Source organism: Heterocephalus glaber, unplaced genomic scaffold (assembly GCF_053883595.1).
Source record: "Heterocephalus glaber isolate CG9 unplaced genomic scaffold, H.glaber_assembly_v1.0 deba00001553, whole genome shotgun sequence".
NCBI lineage: Eukaryota > Metazoa > Chordata > Mammalia > Rodentia > Bathyergidae > Heterocephalus > Heterocephalus glaber.
Genome location: NW_028258344.1, coordinates 32,871,052 through 32,891,696, shown reverse-complemented (window position 1 = coordinate 32,891,696; position 20,645 = coordinate 32,871,052). Strand labels below are relative to the sequence as shown.

General features: G+C 36.2%; 1 protein-coding gene across 4 annotated transcripts in view; it reads right to left on the bottom strand.

Moving 5' to 3' along the window:
- Nucleotides 1-1,057: 1,057 nt before the first annotated feature.
- The window catches only part of Ripk2 (receptor interacting serine/threonine kinase 2), a 31,474-nt gene continuing 11,886 nt past the window's right edge, over nt 1,058-20,645 (bottom strand). For 3 of the 4 annotated variants that reach the window (XM_087190567.1, XM_087190570.1, XM_087190569.1), the window contains 8 exons: nt 19,771-19,928; nt 17,877-17,926; nt 16,872-17,033; nt 14,133-14,218; nt 10,911-11,000; nt 9,522-9,615; nt 7,268-7,429; nt 1,058-1,579 (listed from right to left, as the gene is read on the bottom strand). In XM_087190567.1, the coding sequence (XP_087046693.1) occupies nt 1,242-1,579; nt 7,268-7,429; nt 9,522-9,615; nt 10,911-11,000; nt 14,133-14,218; nt 16,872-17,033; nt 17,877-17,926; nt 19,771-19,928 (1,140 nt within the window). In that variant the 3' untranslated portion in view covers nt 1,058-1,241. The remainder of the gene's footprint in view (nt 1,580-7,267; nt 7,430-9,521; nt 9,616-10,910; nt 11,001-14,132; nt 14,219-16,871; nt 17,034-17,876; nt 17,927-19,770; nt 19,929-20,645) is intronic. The other variant, XM_087190568.1, reaches the window with a different exon arrangement.

The following is a 20,645-nucleotide window of genomic DNA, read 5'->3' as shown; positions in this document are numbered from 1 at the left end:
TAGAAGAAACTGTCAATAATTTACTACCAGTTTTAGATTTAGACATGAACTATCTGTCCCACTGAACAAACACTGGTTGGCTAACACACCTGGATCAGAGGGCCATCATCTGGACAAAGTTAAGCCCACAGCCTCTCCAAGTTCTACTGGTAAACACTGCCATCACCCTCTAGACCCTGAACTTAAGAGACCTGTGGGATTGCAGACTCTATGCTACGCTGCCTGCCCTGAACTGCTGCTCCCAGCTTAGGACCTTCTGCTTCTATAGGAAACATATCACTATGTCTGTGCAGGAGGACCTACTACAGCACACTTCCAGGCTGAGCCACTTATGCCTGGAGCTGTACCCTGTCTCTCAGAAAGGTATTATGGCTAGGGTGCTATGGCCTGGACAAAATTTTCCCAACTTCAGGCTCAGCTGATGGCAATACTCAGGGACTTAAAACAGCTAACAGCAGTACTTTTAAATGTTGTCCTCTGCCCCCAGTGTGGCTGCCATGCAATCTACAACCCATGTTCAATTCCTGTCTGATACCTGCTTAGGTGGGTGCATATATAAAAAGCTTTCTTCTGGTACCTAGAAATGAAAGTGAAGACATAGGTCCATCATAAGGGAATTGAGAAGCCATCATTTCAGACATTGCCTGAAATGCTGAGTGGGAAGAAAGGTAACGTAGGGATCTGGATTAGAGGGGAGTTGTGTCTTATGGAGTTAAAGTTATTCCTTCATGGGTTGCCCTGAAGAAATGGTCAGAAGTAAATAGGACGTCAGTGTTAAAAACTGTAATCTGGGTAACAGAATTTAAAATGAATAACCCACTGGTGAATATTTGAATCTCGGATTATAGTAGGAATGCTGTACTGTGATTTGTGTATGAAGGGCATATATTTCATCACGTCAAATTCCATCTTGGCAAGTAATAAGTAATATACAAAGAAAGTGAGTGTGAAAATAGTTTCTGTCAGAAATACACAATACCATAAGATACTATTATATACAAAAATATAATTATAATACTAAAAATAGTTTCAATTAGAGACATGAAACACCGAACCATGTAGCAAAATGAAAGTTTTACTTATATTAATTTAAGAAATACTGCAATGTCATAGGAGACTAATATTTATCCCCCCAAAACTTCAGTAACACTTCTAAAACTCATGGATTTTATAAAAACATCAAAGTGCCAGGGATATAAATAACCATTTATAAACTTACTTTCTTCTTGAAAAAGACACACTTACAAATTTTTATTTTGCACGAAATTTAAAGATGGTGACCTAGAAGTCATATGTATTTCTGGATAAGGATGAAGACCCATCTGTTTGTTATCTTTCAACTTTTGTACTATAATTTTGGCAAATTCTTCTCCATGGATATCAGTGGTATCCAGTAATTGTCTGACTTTTGAGGTCCTTGTTGGTTTGGTACTAATAAGTTCATAGTCCTCTTTCATGAGCAAGTCCCTGGACAGAAGGGCATCCAGTGATTGGTTAAGGCAGGCTTCAGTCATTTGGCTGACAATGTCTTCCCTCTTGCTCTGGATCCATTGCTGGGCTATACCAGGCTGCAGGTACTCTGCAGAAGAGCAAGGGATGAACAATTAAAAAGGTAGGAGCATACCGAGGTCCCAAGTCATGCAGAAGACACCGAATCACTCCGCTGAAGACAGGCAGCCACCTGGTTCCACACTACAAAGATGCAGAGGACACCAGACCACCAGACCAAGGTACGGAGTCCTGCTGCTCCTGGCCCAGAGGTAGGGGATTCTGGGCCGCCATCCCACTGCTCCTGGTCTAGAGGAAGGGGCTTCCCAGTCACCATCCCTCCCGGTGCTCCCAACCCAGAGGAAAGGGCTTTTGGGCCACCTTATGTCCCGCTGCTCCTGGCCCAGAGGAAGGGGCTTCCGGGCCACCATCCCTCCCACCACTCCGGGCCCAGAGGTAGGGGCTTCTGAGCCGCCATCCCACTGCTCCTGGTCCAGAGGAAGGGGCTACGTGGCCACCATCCCTCCTGCTGCTCCCAGGCCACAGGAAAGGGCTTTTGGGTCACCATCCCTAACGCTGCTCGCGGCCCCTGTCCCACCTCTCCCAGCTCAGAGGAGGTAATCCGTGCAGGCACTAACAGCCCCCTGCCCCAGTCGAAATGAGAAAACACGTAAATAAGTCTCAAAACCAGACTTTCAGATCACCTACAGCAACCCCAAAGGGAAATGAGATGGAACATTCTGATACTCAGCCACTTGGACACACTGAACTGGCAACAAAAGGGGATATGGACAAAATGAAATCACAAATAATTTCTCAGATAACAGGAGAAATTGTGCCCCTAGTGCAAGACATGATTAATAAATCTAGAGAGGAGCTGAGGAACATGATGGAATCCCAACATAAGAAACAAATGGAATCCATAAAACAGATGCAAATAGATTTCCAGGACATGAAAAACTCCATTGAAAGTGTACACAGCAGAATGAGCCAATGGAGGACAGAATTTCAGATATAGAAGATAAGATTGCAATTAGTGACCAGGAAAAGAAAAATTGTTCCAAAATTATAAGGGAACATGAGACATCAATCCAGCAGCTGCTAGATGATGCAAAGAAGAATAACATAAGACTGACTGGGCTCAAGGAAGAAACAGGAGAGAGTGGAGATGACATTGAAAAATCTCTTCACAGAAATAATGGCAGAAAACTTCCCAAGCAGGGGAAAAGAGCTTGACATACAGATAAGTGAGGCATATAGGACTCCAAATAGCCTTGATCAAAAAAAATCTACACATAGGCATGTAACTGTTAAGATTACAGAAACACAACAGAAGAAAGAAGTTCTCCAAGCAGTCAGAGAAAAGAAACAAATCACATACAAAGGAAAGCCCATCAGAATCACAGCAGATTTCTCAACACAAATCATCAAGGCAAGAAGAGCTTGGAGTGATATATTCCAAGCCCTAAAAGAAAACAGCCTCCAACCCAGATTGATGTACCCTGCAAAACTATCTTTCAAAATGGATGGAGAAATAAGATACTTTCATGACAAAGAGCACCTTAGGAACTTCGTGAATACCAAACCAGCACTTCAAAGAATTTTACACAATATCCTAGGAACAGACATTGAGGATCACAACCCCAGGAAGCAAAGCAGAATGAACCCATCTGGCATGACAAGAAATTAAATGTAAAGGGGGAGAACCCAACAAAAAGAAAAAGTCATGGCAATGACAAGTTAATACGTTTCAGTTATAACCATCAATGTTAATGGTCTCAATTCACCAATCAAAGGAAATAGACTGGCAGAATGGGTCAAGAAGCAAAAGCCAACAATATGGTGCATACAAGAAACACACTGAATTCAAAAGGAAACTCAAAGACTGAAAGTTAAAGGGTGGAAAACAATACTCCATGTGACAGGAACCCGAAAAAAAGCAGGAGTAGCTACCCTCTTTGCAGATCAAGTAGATTTCAGACCAACACTGATTAAGAGAGATGAAGAAGGACACTACATCTTTGCAAAGGGAACACTCCAAGAGGAAGAGATGACAATCATAAATATCTATGCACCAAACACTAGTGCACATAACTATATAAAATAAATACTAATGGACATGAAAAGTCATATATGCACTAATTAAATTGTAGTGGGGGACCTCAATACCCCACTGTCACAAATAGACAGATTAACTAGACTAAAAATAAGTAATGAAATACTAGAACTCAATCGAACTCTTGAAGAAATGAACTTAAGAGATGTTTACAGAGTCTTCCACCCCACAAAATCAGAATACACATTCTTCTCAGGGCACATGGGTCATTCTCCAAAATGGACCACATACTCACACATAGAACATGTTTAAGTAAGTGCAAAGGAATTGAAGTTATCCCCTGTATATTATCAGACCATAGTGTGATGAAATTGGAGATCCATAGCAAAAGAAACTCATAAAATTTTATAAACACGTGGAAATTGAACAACACACTTCTGAATAACCAATGGGTCACAGAGGAAATTAAAGAAGAAATCAGACAGTTCCTTCAATTAAATGACAGTGACAATACAACATATCAGAATCTATGGGACACAATGAAAGCAGTCTTATGAGGGAAATTCATAGCAGTGAATATGCATATTAGCAAAACAGAATGAGCCCAATTAAACAACCTGATGCTGAATTCCAAGCTTCTAGAAAAAGAAGAGCAGGCCAACCCCAGAGCTCATACAAGGGAGGAAATTATAAAGATCAGAGGAGAAATCAATGCAATGGAGACTAAGAGAACGATACAAAATTTCAATGAAGCCAAGAGTTGGTTCTTCGAAAGAATCAACAAAATTGACAAACCTTTAGCCAACCTTGTCAGAAAAAGGAAGGAAAAGGCCCAAATCCATGCAATTAGGAATGAAAAGGGTGAAATGACAACAGACCCAGCAGAAATCCAGACGATCATCCATACCTACTTCCAGAACCTATACGCCAATAAGATGGACAACACAGAAGAAATGGACAGATTCCTAGATACATATGAATTACCAAAGTTGAAAGAAGAAGACCTAAAAATTCTGAACAACCCAATATCAACCAATGAAATTGAAAATGTATTTAAAATCTTATCAACTAAGAAAAGCCCGGGCCCTGATGGCTTCACTGCTGAAATCTACAAGACATTTAGAGAAGAACTGCTGCCACTACTGTTTAAACTCTTCAATGAAATTGAAAGGGAAGCAATACTCTCAAATTAATTCCTGGAAGCAAGCATAACCTTGATCCCCAAAGCAGAGAAAGACCCAACTGAAAAAGAGAACTATAGGCCAATCTCACTAATGAACACAGATGCAAAAATCCTTAATAAGATACTGGCAAATAGAATGCAGAAGATCATGAAGAAGATCATACACCGTGCTTAAGTGGGATTCATCCCAGGGATGCAGGGATGGTTCAACATACACAAATCAATCAATGTAATACACTATATCAATTGAGCCAAGGGCAAAAACCATGTGATTATCTCCATAGATGCAAAAAAAGCATTTGACAAAATGCAACATGCATTTAGGATAAAAACCCTACAAAAAATTGGAATAGATGGTCTCTACCTCAAACTGATAGAAGCCATCTATGAAAAACCAACAGCCAATATCATACTAAATGGTCAAAAACTGAAATCCATCACACTACAATCAGGAACAAGACAAGGATGTCCACTATCACCACTCTTGTTCAATATAGTTCTGGAAACATTAGCCATGGCAATTAGACAAGAGAAAGAAATGAAAGGAATAGAGACAGGTAATGAAGAAGTCAAATTGTCATTATTTGCAGATGACATGATACTGTATATAGAAGACCTCAAGAACTCCACCAAACATCTTCTAGACTTAATAACCAAATTCAGTCAAGTAGCTGGTTACCAGGTCAATACACAAAAATCAATAGCTTTCCTCTACACCAATGACAGACTCACTGAGAGAGAAATAGGCCAAATAATTCCTTTCACAATAGCATCCAAAAAACTGAAATACCTAGGAATCATCCTAACGAAAGAAATCAAAGACCTCTTCTCTGAGAACTATGGCACTCTGAAAACTATGGCGTTCTGAAAAGAGAGATTGAAGATGCTATCAGAAAATGGACAGACATCCCCTGCTCCTGCGTAGGAAGGATTAATATAGTGAAAATGGCCATATTTCCAAAACTGCTATATAGATTTAATGCAATTCCAATTGAGATCCCAGCAGCATACTTCATAGGCCTCGAAAAAACAATCCAAAAATTCATTTGGAACAAGAAGAGATCCAGAATAGCAAAAGCAATTCTAGGTAACAGAGACATGGCAGGGGGTATCACAATCCCCAACCTGCAACTCTACTACAAAGCTACTGTGATAAAAACAGCACGGTACTGGCAAAGAAACAGATTTGAGGACCAGTGGAACAGATTAGAAGATGCAGAAACAACGCCAGACACACTCAGCCATCTCATCTTGGATAAAAGAGCCAAACACCCTCACTGGAGGAAAGATAGCCTCTTTAATAAATGGTGCTGGAAAAATTGGATAAAGAAAATGTGTTTTTTTAAAAAATAAAATGGAGTACTACTCAGCCATAAAAAATGAGAAATTAGAGACATTTATAGCTAAGTGGATGCACATTGAGGCGATACTCTTAAGTGAAATAAATAGGACACATATGAATAAATACCGAATAGTTTCTCTGGTGTGAGTACCTGAAAGTGTAAATAAGGACTAAATGTATAATAGGTAATGTGAAATAGGAAGAAAAGGGGCAAAGGGGAAGGAAGTGCTAGGGCTAGGGGAAAGGACAGAAGGGAATGGGATTAATATGAGAAAATGGAAAACTAGGAACAAAATCTTTGTAAATAGGGAGGACTGGAGGGGTTGAAGGGAGGGCTGTGCAAGGGTGAAAAATAAGAACCAAGAGAGACTATGTAAAGGTGCAAATTTCCAATGATGAATGTCATTATATTGTATACCTAAAATGTACCACTGATTAGAATAACAATGCAAAACAGGAAGAAAAGGTCCAAAGGGGTAGGGGTAGTGGGAGGGGCAGGGGAAAGGAAAGAAGGGAAAGGAAAAATGATGAGAAATGGAAAAAAATGGAAATAAAGGCTTTGTAAATAGAGAAGGGTGGAGGGCGTGAAGGGAGGGCTAGGAATGGGGAAAAAATAAGAACCAAGATGCATTATGTAAAGGTACAATTCCCAATGAGAAATGTAATTGTGTTGTATACCTAAAATGTACCAATAAAAGAATTAAAAAAAAAAGTTAGGAGCTGTATATAGCAATGAACATAATTATATGAAAAAGAAATAGACACAATGCTCAATTTTGTATGATTGCATTACTATGAATACTAGTATTGTGAATGCTTTTATTTTTTCAGGAGACATTCAGGTTACCTCCCCTTTACTTTTCAGAGAAAACACTGCCTTTTTTCATGCTATAAATCAAGGGCAAAAACTACTTCAGTTTTCAATTTTTGCTTTTTGGTTTGTTTCAAGTGTAAAGGAAAATAGTTTTGTTTTCAATAACATGTTAGGTAATACCTCCTCTTAGCACTCTCTGCCTTAGTTTGATGGTCCTGAATGCCACCTGGGCCTACTGCACTGAAATGCCAGCACTGGGCTTGGAAATACTTATCACATTGAGGAAATAGAAACAAAGAAAACTTATTGTATTCTAAATCTATTGAACATGTATTTATGAGGTAAATAACATCATTTACAACATGGCTTACAGGAAGCATTTACCTGAATTTCCCTCAGCCAAGAGTGGATTTATTACTGTTAAAGAAGACGGGGCGGTGCTGTGACCACACAATGACTCCCCTGGAATTGCAGAAACAATATTATCCCAACTGTGATTTACTGGACAGTGATGCAGCTTCACAGAAGAGCAGTCTTGAGTTTTTACTATAAAACACAATATCTTCATTAGTAGAATAATCCTCAGATACTCCAAACAGCTAAAATACCAATATTTGGGTCACACCGAAGGAAGACTCCAGGGTCTCACTGTTATTAAAGCTACTGCAGAAACCTAATTCTGCAAATACTTTTTAGCAAAAACAAGGATTTAAACTGAACATTTTTCTGTCTGTGCTCAGCTTCCTATGTATATAATAAATTATGGAATTTCAGTTCTTTTATGTCTTCTTCTACCTTCTACACTTTAAGTGTTTCCTTTATATAAATGTGTGTCAATATATAGTCAGTGCAAAGACTTTTAAATGTGTCATATCTATGTACAATATAAATCATCTATTTTCTCCTCCAGCAATCCTATCCAACCTCAGGGCCTCAAGTGTTCATCTCTATTCTCGAATCTGTGTAATTAAACTTTCTGTCTTCATTGACTATTTTGTCTTATGTTTCTACAGCCCAGTGTACATACCCTATATGCACCACCAGCACCCCAAATTAAAGAGAAAAATATTAAAACCTTAATCATCATTCATCTTAACTCTATTTACTTGTTCATCTCTAGAGTACCGGGAATGGAATCCAGAGCCTCCTTCATGCCAGGCAGCTGCATAAATCTACCACTGAGCTTTTTATCTTTTGAGACAGGGTCTTGGTCAATTCCCAAGGCTGTGATCCTCCTGCCTCAGCCTCCCATGTAGCTGGGATTATAGAAGTGAGTTTGGTTGACCATTCATTTTAGCTCTAAAAGCTATTTCAACTCTTATTTTTGTTAATAGCACCAATCTTTTCCAAGTGACTAGGCTTAATAATGCATTCAGTTTTATTTCTTTTTTTTCCACTCTCTTAATCCCTTCAAGTGAACAGTTATAAAATCCTATTGGTGAGTCCTCCATAGTATTCCTTACACCACCCTTCCCTGTTTTCACTCTGGATCATCTGTTCTCATAATCTCTCACCAACACTATATTAACAGTTGCCCAACTGGCCTCCCCACCTCAAGCCTCCTTTTCCTTTCAAAATATCTTACATATTCCAGCCAGGATGAATTTTCCTAAAGCAAAAAATTTCATTGTGTCATATCCTTGCTCAAATATTTTCAAGAGTTATTCCCTACTCAAGTTAGAAAACCCAAATAGCTTAGCAGAGGGTTAGAACTCTTGGTGATATGGTTCTCCCCTATTTATCTTCTTCTATTCATCCTCTTCACAGGCTAATCCAGATCACTCACTGTTCTCTAGAGTCTGCACCTCCATTTTCCTTTACCTGGAATGTCTACCCCTTGTAAGTAGAAGTCCAGCCTTTAGCCAGAAATAATGTCTTCATGATGACAACATAGTGTAGCTGAGTGATATGAAAGTATTTATCCAAAGACCTGGCTCTAGCTGCTAGCTATGTGATTCAGTGTGGTACAGAGGGTTCTTAATCTGTAAAACAAGGACACCTCCCTTGAAATGCTATGTTGTGAAAGTATTCTGTAAACAATGCTATTCTTTCACGACACTATCACAGCTCTAGATCCATCTCTGTTTTCTACCTTATCCTTATGGTAACATTTCTCCTCTTATAAGAGATTATTGTGTCTAACACAATACCTTTAATATTTAAATGTATTTGTTGAACATGCTACTGCTATCTAAAACATCTTGTCATTTTAAAAAATGGCCATGGCTGGGTGTGGTGGCACATGCCTACTGGTGGCTGAGGTAGGAGGACTGCTGTGAGTTCGAGGTCAGCTTGGGCTACCTAGCGAGCCCTGGTCTCAACAACAAAAACAAAAACAAAAAAATGGGCATAGTGGCCCATGCCTATAATCCCTGCACTCTAGGAGGCTAAAGCAGGATTAAAAATTCAAGTCCAGCCTGAGCACCTATGCAACTTGGCAAGGCCCTGTACCAAAATAAAAAATAAAATGGGCTGGAGTTGTGGGTCAGTGTAAAGACCCTGGGTTCAATCTCCAGTAACATACACACACTGCAAATGAAAGACATGTTCCATACAAGCCACGACTTCTTGCTAAGCAAATGATCTTGAAAGAAAGTGGGAAACTTGCAAATCAATACTGACTGGAAAATTAACATACCAGGTAAAAAATCTTTGTTTTGAGGAGCTGACTGAGACCTAGAAGTTCCCAGAGAAGAACTGCTTTGATGAAGCTGAGAGAATCCACATGACTCCTAAAGTAAACAGAAGATAAACAGGTGTAGAGAACCCTTCCTGGAGGTTAATACAAAATCATTTAAAAATTATATAGCTTTAGCTTCTAAGCTATTTTTGCTTTTCACTTGCTACAAATAATGCCTCAAATACTACAAAGTATCACAGATGGAATTAAAGAAACAACATATATAGAATAATCCAACAAACATAAACTTTACTTCTTTATCAAATCAATTGGGGGAGATGAGGCAATAATTATATCCTAGACACAATCATTTTTCAGTGTATTCTACATGATCCCAGAGGCTCTGTCCAGTGGTTAGAACTGTGAATGAGGATTACTAATTCTGTAACTTTATCTATTGATTTAGAGCAAATGCTTGTCCTTTGCTTCTTTCAGAATTGTCCTGGTCCTTGTTCTTTCAGATTGAAGCGGGTGGGGAACCTTGAAGAAGTAATGGAGATCATGACTGTAGCCCCAGCTCTGTCAAAGGACTACTGACTTACCTGCAACACGGCAGTCAAACTCTCTTTGTCTTGGGGTCCTTGTCTGCACTGTCTATCTAAAATGTGCCCTGAGGGCTCAGGGATCAAATGCAACAGTGTACAAAAGAGATTCAGAAACTAAAGCTCTTTTGAGTGTATCATTACTTGTCTGACTCTGTAAAGTGAACATTTATATTCTTTTTTTTTTTGAACTGGGGATCGAAGTCAGGACCTTGCGCTTGCGAGGCTGGCGTGGTGCCACTGAGCTAAATTCCCGGCCCAAACATTTATATTCTTTTTTTTTTTGGTACCGGGAATCGAACATGGGACCTTACACTTGCAAGGCAGGTGGCGGCACCACTGAGCTAAAGCCCCAGCCCCCAAACATTTATATTCTTAAAGATGACCTATGAATGAAGACTACTGAAGAGACCTATCTTCTTGGAGAAGAACAAAAACAGATTTTCCTCTTATTAATTACTGTAAGAAGAACAAGATAGCATAAATATAGTGGTAGAATTATAATCAATAATTTGTCCATACACTACCATATATAAAATAATGCCAGGGACGGAAATCAGTACCCAAAAGCAAGGACTTTGACTTAACTGGATGGACAATGAACAGAGAATTAGAACTGGGTTTCTAGTTAGTAGCTAACAAATTCTAAAAGGCCCCTGGCCTTTGTTTCCCATCTGCAAAAGAAGAGGGTAAATGAAATGGCTCTCTCATATTCTTCTCACATTTCAAGTTTAACACACACATGTATACACAACTACATATAATTTATGTGTCTGTGATATAAACATATATTTTTTTCTTTTACCTCCTGTGGACTATGATTTACAGGTGTATTCAGGGGCGACTCCATTTTCTTTTTGTCACATAAGTGAATAGTACTTGAAGTACTCTGTAACTGGAATGAATACAAATACATACTTTAATTAGAAGTGTTTAAAACTACTGAAGCAAAATATAATCTACTTAACATTTATTTTATGTATTTATACAAAAACAATGGAAATAAAATCTAAATCAGTTTAGAGTATAATACATACAGTGCAAAGTAGGGGAAATATCTTTAGAGAAACAGAACTTGAATCCCGCCTCATATTAATTGGTTGACTTGAGCAAATTATTGATCTCTCACAGTCTTGAAGCTCTGTCTTTAAAAGAATACTTGAATGATAGATTGTTCTAAAGATTGAGATTATAAAGTGCCTGGTGCTTAATAAATTTTGGTATGTGTTCTATTCATAATAATTCCACACTGACTATATGTCAAGTACTATTATTATTTTCATTTTATTGCTAAGAAACTGAAGCTTGGACTAGACAAAGGAGGTAGCATGTTTAAGGGAATGGTGGAGGCCATGCAGTCAATCAGATCTGGTTTAGTATCCCAGGATGTCTGTTTGACCTTGAGCATGAGAATCAATCTCAGTTTACTTATAACTACCTATTTTGCAGTAGAACTGTAAGGAATTTTACAAGTAATAATGAAAAAAGACTTAAAGTTTACTTGTAAAGAATCGGTAAATAGTGCTGCTAAGCAGATAATTTTTTAAATGCTATCCTTTTGTATTAAATTATGCAATTTATTTGTGTGCCATCATTACTGAGTGATTTAAAAACAAATATGAACATCTATTTTTCTTCCCTAGAACAGCATAATGCCAAATGCTCTTCAGAATTTTAGAAATGAGTAGGGTCTGCATCCAGCTCTCCATCATTCAGTTACAACTACCTGTTCTGTTAGGAAGAAAAGCTTATCTATCCATGTTCACAATGTACTTAGCACACAGTTCAATAAACATTTATGAATATATTCTATGTGAACTTTTACAATTAGGTTTTGGTTATGTCTGTATTATGTAAGGTTTTTCTGGGCTTTACTGAAATCTTGCTTGCTTGCTTTCTGCCTTTTTTTTTTAAATTTCTGAGAGGCATAGACGAGCTCATTGAGCAGAATCAAAGAAGTACACACACCAAAGGACTGTGGGTTCTTGAAGGGCGAGGCTCTTTATTGAAACATTTCTGATGATGCAATATCCTTCTATTAGTAACACTGTTTTTCATAACTGATGAGATATGACAGACAACACACTGTTTATGAACTAGTGAACTAGTCCCAAACAAGAAATGAAATGAAATATTAAAGAAAAAATGCTTTCATTCAAGTTTTACTCTTTAAGAGACAGAAAGTGTTTAGCTGAATAAAATGAATTATAGCAACTTGGTCAAAGAATTTTTTAAAATGTAGGTAACATAAAACAAGTCACTCTAAATAATGATCTTTGTTTTTAGAAATTTAGAAAATTCAGCAGTTTAGAAAGTCTTATTGTATTCAGAGACAGGGTCGCTCTGTGCTGTGTATGTTTCCCATGCTAGCCTTGACTCTTGACTTTCCTGTCTGTACCTCTTGAGCAGCTATAACTATAGGCATCAGTCACTGAGCCCAGCTTTTTTTTGTTGTTGTTGTTTTTTTGGTACTGGGGATCGAACTCAAGACCTTATGCTTGTGAGGCATGCGTGGTGCCGCTGAGCTAAATCCCAAGCTCCCCAGCTTTTAAGCTGAGCCCTGGCTCAGCTAGCTGTCTAGGGTGTAATGTAAATGACTAACTTCCTTATGCTGCAATTATTTCATCTATAGAAATCAGATAATATTCTTGCCTTAGCAGTTTCACAGACTTGATACATGGATTTAAAAAGTAAAAAAAACCCTACAGCTCCTTTAATTGAAAACAATACTCCAGTTTAAAAAGAAAGTAATGTTATTGCTAAATGATATTAAGATATACGAAAAAATATACTTTAAGTCTTACATATAGGATCCTAGTGTTTAAGTTGTTTGGAAATAAACTAAGAACTGGAATGTTTCTCTTCCCCTTCCACAACCAAGACAATGGCCCTTCCATCTAGTTTTGTTTAAAAGGAGAAAAGAGAAAGTTGTGAGGAGACAAAGCAGGAACTGAAAAAGACAAAAATATACTCAGAAGTTTGTATTTACTAAGTAAAGAAACTGGTGTGCTCTGGACCAAAGACTTCATCCCTATTCACAAGTGGGAGAGTCAGTAATACGTTATCAAAGGGGTCCCTCTTCTTTACAAAATTCAGGTGCCAATATTGCTACCATCAATTTTAGTTTAGTTATAGTTGTTTCTTTTGGATTCTTCCTTTTAAACCAAAGGTTAGATCAATAGTTCCAGCAAACCGCAAGGGACAAGGTGTATCATTTATTTCACTTGTTCATAATTCAAAATTTTGGCTAACTGGTGGTTTTTACTATCATATATTAAGTACAATTTTTAAATAAAATCTAACAAGTGCTACAACTATACTGACTCTGACCATAGTTGCTTTCTGAATACGTCTTGATAATATTAAGCAAACACTAGTAACAGGCCCCTTCAATTGCTCTTCAGATTCACAAGGGCCAGACTGATGAGACAGTTGCCCTAGGTAAGTCACTCTAACTTCTGCTACTTTTCATGGAGTGTTTAAGAAAATGAAATTTTAAAAAGCAATAAAAATGTACACTGTTATCAGTTATATTAAAAATTCTATAGCTTAGCTTGGCAACAAATCTCAGTAAAACCCATGTTCACTAAATAAAAAAAAAAGAGAAGTGTAATAACTCAGATATCTCTTACTCTTCAGGCATTAAAACTTTAAGAAGGTAAATGTGATTAACACACACACACACACACACACAAACACACACACACACACACACACACATATCCCCTGCCTCACCCTTGTGATGATTCAGGGGCACTCACTGTCTACATTTGGCCTTCATTACCCATTTTATATTTACATCTCATATATGAGAGCTCTGGAAATGTTAAATCTGAATATGGCCATTTGAATGAAGTAGAAAAATTCTTTGGAGACAAAAGGTGGTATTCATAGTCTCTGATAAACTCGCACTTCAAAACTAGTCTATATTTGTGAAAAGTACATAAAAACTAAACTAAATCAAAAACTCATGAATAATGGGAGTTGTTTAAAGTTCTAATTTATAGCATTTCATTTGGTAATTTACCTTTGTTTTCTTTAACTGGATAACAGCTTCAAGAAAAGTTATCTCTTCAAATGTTCTCAGAAGTGGTTCAAGTTCTATCAAACATTCTAAATTAAAAAAATAAACAAAAAGTGGGTTTCAGATGGCTTCTAATAAGTTGAATGCTAACATTTAACTCATAGGGTCCCAAGTAATTTTTCCCCCAAACTGATGACACAGACTGTCTTAACAATCTTTATTACTAACATAACAGACCTAAGAATCAATGGAATGGGATTCACCTACTGATTTTCAAGAAGTGAGCTCAAGCCAATTCAATGAAAATATGGTCTTTTTTTTAACAGATGGTGCTAACAGTTGTCCACATGCAAAGAGATAATACCATACATAAAAATTAACTTGAAATGGATCATCCACCCAAACGTAAATAGGAGAAAATCTTTATGACTTTGGGTTAGGGAGATTTCTTAGATGACATAAAAAACAGGATGTATTAAAAACTGATAATAATATTTCATAATACTGAAAATATGACATTTAAGAAAAATGGAAACATAAGCTGAAGACTGGGAGAATATATTCACATGTTACACATCCATTAGAGGACTTGCATCTGAAATATGTAAAGAACCTGGACAACTCAATAATAGGACAAATAATAATTTTTAAAATGAGTAAAAGGTTTGTATACATTGTTTATACTTGTCTCTACTTCCTTCCCTCTAATTAAATTCTTAATACTGATCATTCTTCTGTTTTCATTTCTCCACTAATTACATTTGTTAGCATTACTATGATGACAATGCTTGTAAATTTTGCTTATCTTGTTTGGCCTTTTGGTAGACTGGACATCACTGACTATTCCCTCTTTGAAACTCTCCCTCTGGTGTCTTCCAAGATATAAGAGACGACATCTTCTACTTCCTTCCTTCAATCTTGTTTCTTTTTCTCCGTCTACTCAATTTCTAAGTTGAGGCATGTTTCAGAGGTCTAATATGGATCTTTGCTATCTATATTCCCTATTTATAGATGATCTAATTCAGAACAGTCTACATGTTAGTGATACTCAATTTGGTATCAGAAGCCCTAGCCTCTTCTTTGAAAAACAATTTTACAAAAGATTGTTTCTACTTGTTTTCTTTCTGAACAATGTTGCTATCATCCACATCTAAGTCTCTGTGTGAACAAATTTTAAATTCTCTTAGATAACTACCTGTGAGTGGAATTTCAGGGATGAATGGCAAATTTATCTTTTGTTTGTTTCTGAGACAGGGTCTTGCTATGCAGTAGGCTGGCCTTGAACTTGCTGTGTACCCCCGGTGATCTCAAACTCAAGGTTCGCCTGCTTCAGTCTCCCGAGTGCGGGACTCACAGGGATGTGTCACCAGGCCTGGCTATCTTTCATTTTTAAGAAACCACCAAACTCTTTTCAAAAGTGGTTACATCATGTTACATTTCAAGTGTTTCATTTCTTCATATCACAGTCAGAACCTGTTATTTTGTCTTTTTAATTACAGCTATTTTGGTGGGCAGGGAGTGGTATCTTGTAATTTTAATCTGTATTTTCTAGTAGTGTTAAGCACTTTTTAGTCATTTGACTCTTTTGTTGAGATTCAAATTACTAATTTTTAAATTATTTGTCCTATTGAGCTCTCAAAGTTCTTTATATTTCTACATTACACATCCTTTAACCAGACACGTGATATCAAAATACATTCTCCCAGTCTATGGCTTGTCTGTTTCAGTAGTGTATTTTGAAGTGCAAAAGTTTCCAATTTTTTTAAAGTCCAATTACTTATTTTTTTGGTGGATTCTGTTTTTGATGTCTAAACTGAGAACTCTGCCTAACACTAGTCATGAAGATTTTCTCTAGCTTACATTTAGATGGATGATCTATTTTACCTCTGTAGTATATCTTAATTTTGTATTTTTTACTTTCAGAATCATCACCCTAATTAGACAATTAATAAAAGTTTCCTAGCTGCTCCTTTGCATGTACTTCCTGCCTTCCTCCAGTTTTCCACACAGCAACAAGAGTGATTTCATCTAAACTCAAATTAGATCATATAACTTACCTGAAAAACATTCTTAAAAGGTTTTCAACTGCATGTGGAATAAAATTCTAATCTTTTATGACAGTCAACAGCTTCCTTCTTTGCTCATTATATTCAAGCTATATGGGCTTTCACTTTAATCCTTACAAATACAAAATCTTTTCCTCTTCTAATCTCAGAGCCTTTACTGTTGCTATTTTCTCTGTTCAAACTACTCTTTGGTCAGGTTTTGAATGACTGGCTCTTTTTCAAGCTTCACATTTCAGCTCAAATGTTTGCTGTCCCACTCTCTTAACTAGTTAATTATTACCATGCTTATTTCCTTATAGGACTTCACGGTCTGCATCTGGTTTGTTTTCTTTGCCTTCTCAACTAGAATGCGAGTTTCCAGAAGTTAGTGCCTTAGATGATCTTGTTTACTACTCTATTCTCAGTACACAGTAAGTACCAGCACATGGTAGATGTTTATTTAATAAATTAATGAAATTGTTACTCCTTTCAAATGATTTCTTTTCTGTAGGGAATTCTCAATTCATTTCTAGAAGCAGCTACCTGCATATGAAGGCTATGAATAACCAGAGTGAAAAGAATTTATACAACATTTTCAAGCTACTCATCTAACTGACAGTTTTCAAGGAGTATTTTATTTACAGTATGTTAGCTATTTCTGTATTTCAAAAGCTGCATATTAAAACTGTGTACTCACTCAAGAAAGATGGTCGTTCATCTGGGTTTTGTGCCCATCCACGTTCTATTAGTGAGATCATCAGAGCTCGATGAGGTATATCAAGTGGCAAACTTTCTTCATTAGTGTCAGGTCGACGTCCCTGTGATACACTATACATGATCTGCAAAGGATTGGTGACTTCTGTCCAAACAAATACATTTCATTAGACATATATTATGATTCAGTGTATTAAATTTCAACATTAAGGAAAAGTAGGGAATCTTGACTTTTAAGGACTAATTACTACTAATAATTTTGAGGAATAATTCACTATTCCTTTTCCTATAAAAGGAACATCCCATTTCCTATAGGTACATCCCACGCAGTGTCAGACTTGCTGCCTCCTATGAGAGGAGTTCACATCCTCACCTCAGGAATTCTGGGCTTGGCCATGTGATTTGACTTAGTCGGTGGGATGTGAGTAGAGCAGAACCTGACAGAATTCAGCAGAGCTGAGTAAAATCTGGTAAAACCAAGAAGGGTTTAGCAACTAATATCTAAGGTAAATGAGAAATAAATGTGTTTTGTAAGTGGCTGAGATTTTAAGGTTTTTTTTATAGCAAGCTGTACTATAGAAGTGTTAAAAAATATAAACAATATCATCAAGCAATGAAAAAGATTATTCTTCAATGGGTGCTTCTCTTTGTAGAAGAAATATTAATTAAATTTCCATATAAAGTTTTATAGTTGGAATGGATCTTCGAAATAAAAATTCCTAACTTCATAAATCTCATTTTGCAGAAGATAAAAACAAAGACTTGTAGAATTGAGTAGTTTGATGACAGGGCCAATTATTGACAAAATAAGAATTAGAATCTAGGTTTTTCTGACCCTCAATCCAGTATACTTTTGGTATATATTGAATTCATAACTGATAAATTGTTATTTTTTATAGTGTGTCCCATATAAAATTAATGAAAGGTAGATTAAAAAGATTATTGCAACATGATATTATCTAGAATAAGGAAGTCAGAGTATACTGACCTTCAAAAGGCTGTTTTCTGGATAACACTTCCCATGTGATAATTGCATAGCTGTTTAAGAACAGTTATATATTATAAATAAATTTTGAATAATAAGCTAAAATACATAGCACAATTTAACAAGCTGATTGTAGAGATACCTTTTTTTTTTCCTTTGGTACCGGGGATCGAACTCCGGTCCTTGTGCTTGTGAGGCAGACAGTGAAAGAGGTACCATTTTTGAAAGCAATAAAGTAGTGAAATGCTACATGAAGAATCACATACACAACCAAGATGAATGCTCATATACTTAGAAGGCAATTAACCTTTGTTTTGAAGGACAGTGAATCTTAATTCCAAAAATTAGGAAGTTAATAACAGCTTAAAGTTGCATGCAAGGATAATGTTTTGAGGATAACTTAACAGTTGTGCTTGAACACTCACATACGCCATATCCTCTGATTATATGATTCTATTTTTCACACAAAATGAAGAGCAATAAAAGACTTTCTCATGTAACTCTATGCTACTAACTTTTTTCTAGTTTCAGTATTGTCTTCTTTCATAGAGAAAATATTTTGCCTACAATTGAAACATCAGTTGTAAATTACCTGGTTAAGGTGCAAAGAGTTTATGTTTGGGATAAATGATTAAGTAGGGTGCAGAAATTTTGCCATGTCATCAAATTGACCCCATGTTCAAAATAGACACATGGAATTGATTAGGTAACAATATATCATTTTAGAGGAAGAGTGAGGATTATAGAGGAAATTTCTACCCAAATCAAGGAATATGGAATATTTCTTCATTTTCCCTGACAGAGAATACTAACATAAAGACGTAATTCACAAAGGAACTAAAAGTACACTTAATCTGTTCTGCTTTTATAGAATCAAACTAGCTTTGAAGAATTGTTGACTAGAACACGGAATTTGCCATAGAAGATTTAACTATTTTTGAGTACATCATTCAAAATAAGCTAAAGATATCAGGAAATAGAACATATGAAAACATTTACTCATATAATAATGTGAATGCAAAAGATAGGTGTCCACTAAAGTAGATTGGCTGGCACTGGATTTGAGCTATTAAAAATTAAAATATTTAGAAAATAGCTATATGTAGTTTACTTAACTATATAATGTTGTTGAAGATATACTGTTAAAAGTGTATTCATTTTTTTACTCAGTTTATTAAAGACAATAAAAAGTTATTTTAAAGACTATAAAATATGGTCAGAGTAAATGTAGTAAGTCTGATTTTACATTCATTATTTTAAAAGAGACAAATGTAAGTCATATATGAAGTGAATGTCCCCACTCCCTAATGCTGAGCATTACAAATTTTCATCCTCCTTTCTCTGGCAAAATGATCAGTACTGAAAATGCTACATTATGTTTATTACTGGATCATGAGATTTTAAGTAATATGCACCTGAAACATAAAAATATGATTTTACCAAAAACATTGATTTGTTGGTTGTATAAAAGATTCACATATATACAAATATTAGGGGCTCTTTAAAATAGAAACATCCACAGTAGCTTTAAGAGGTTGTTTATTTCTCTAAAAAGATGTATAGGTAACAGAGACTGAAAGGGTAAACAGGATGAGAAACTTAAAACTGATAGCTTAGAAATCAGTTTCCCTCTGCTTCTCCCAGTAACATATGATAAAAACTCTTTAACATTATATTTCAAATTGATAGGACAAGACGATATGCTCAGAATTTTTAAAAAGTATTTAGAAGTTTCTCACAGCAAGAGATCTTTGAAAAATATTAACCACTGTGACTTCTCATTTATTTTTACCACAGTTAAGCAAAAAGAATAAAAATCACACCTTAAAAATGTAGCTTTAAAATTAATCTTATGTTTTAAACAAGGTTAACTGTGATCAAAAGTAACATATTGTACCTATATATATCATGTTTCACGCTGGCCCTTGTTTTTTGTCCAGGTTCATAGTTCTCAGGTGGCATATAGATAATTGTCCCTCCCTCTGGTGAAGGCTTGCTACCACGTGACTGTGAGAGGGACATCATGCGCCATTTTGATAAACCAAAATCTGCAATCTGTAAAAGAAAAGAGTAAATAATTGATTTTAAAGTTTTTCTCTTTAAAAATTTCAAAAGTTGACTGTCATTGTGCATATATATAGAGGTATCAGACCAGACATATATATATATTAAGTATATATTAATAACTTCTTCTTATATATATATTTCTGTTCTATTTTTTCTTTTAGTAATGGGGATTGAACCCAGGACATTTGCAGTGAGCTACATTTGCAGCTCTTTTTAGTTTTTGAGACAGAGTCTGGCTAAGTCACTAAGTTGGCTAGGCTGGGCTTGAACCTACAAGGCTTGAACTTGCAAGGCTGGGCTTGAACTTTCTGCCTCAGCCTCCCAGAGTGCTGTGATCACAGGGATTCATCACGATGCCTGAAAAATTTCCATATATTTTAGCAGCTGCTTACCAAATTAAATTCCATAGCACTGTGCCCAATAACTCTAGAAGCAATACATACTAACTTGAGGTTTAGCATAAAATTACAAAATTTTAAAGGGAGACTAACAGTCTTTGTTTTATATTCTGCATAAGTATACACACTGAGTACTATTTTTTATAAGTACCTTTATAGAAGGCATGTGTTTTCCAAATCCAGATACCTCTCACAGAATTATTAAGCCTATTTATACATTGTATTATTGTTCCTGGGCATTGTTTATAACTCAAGTTCATATGGGTCTTATTCACAATGCCTTAAAAGCAACATCCTTAAATTTTCA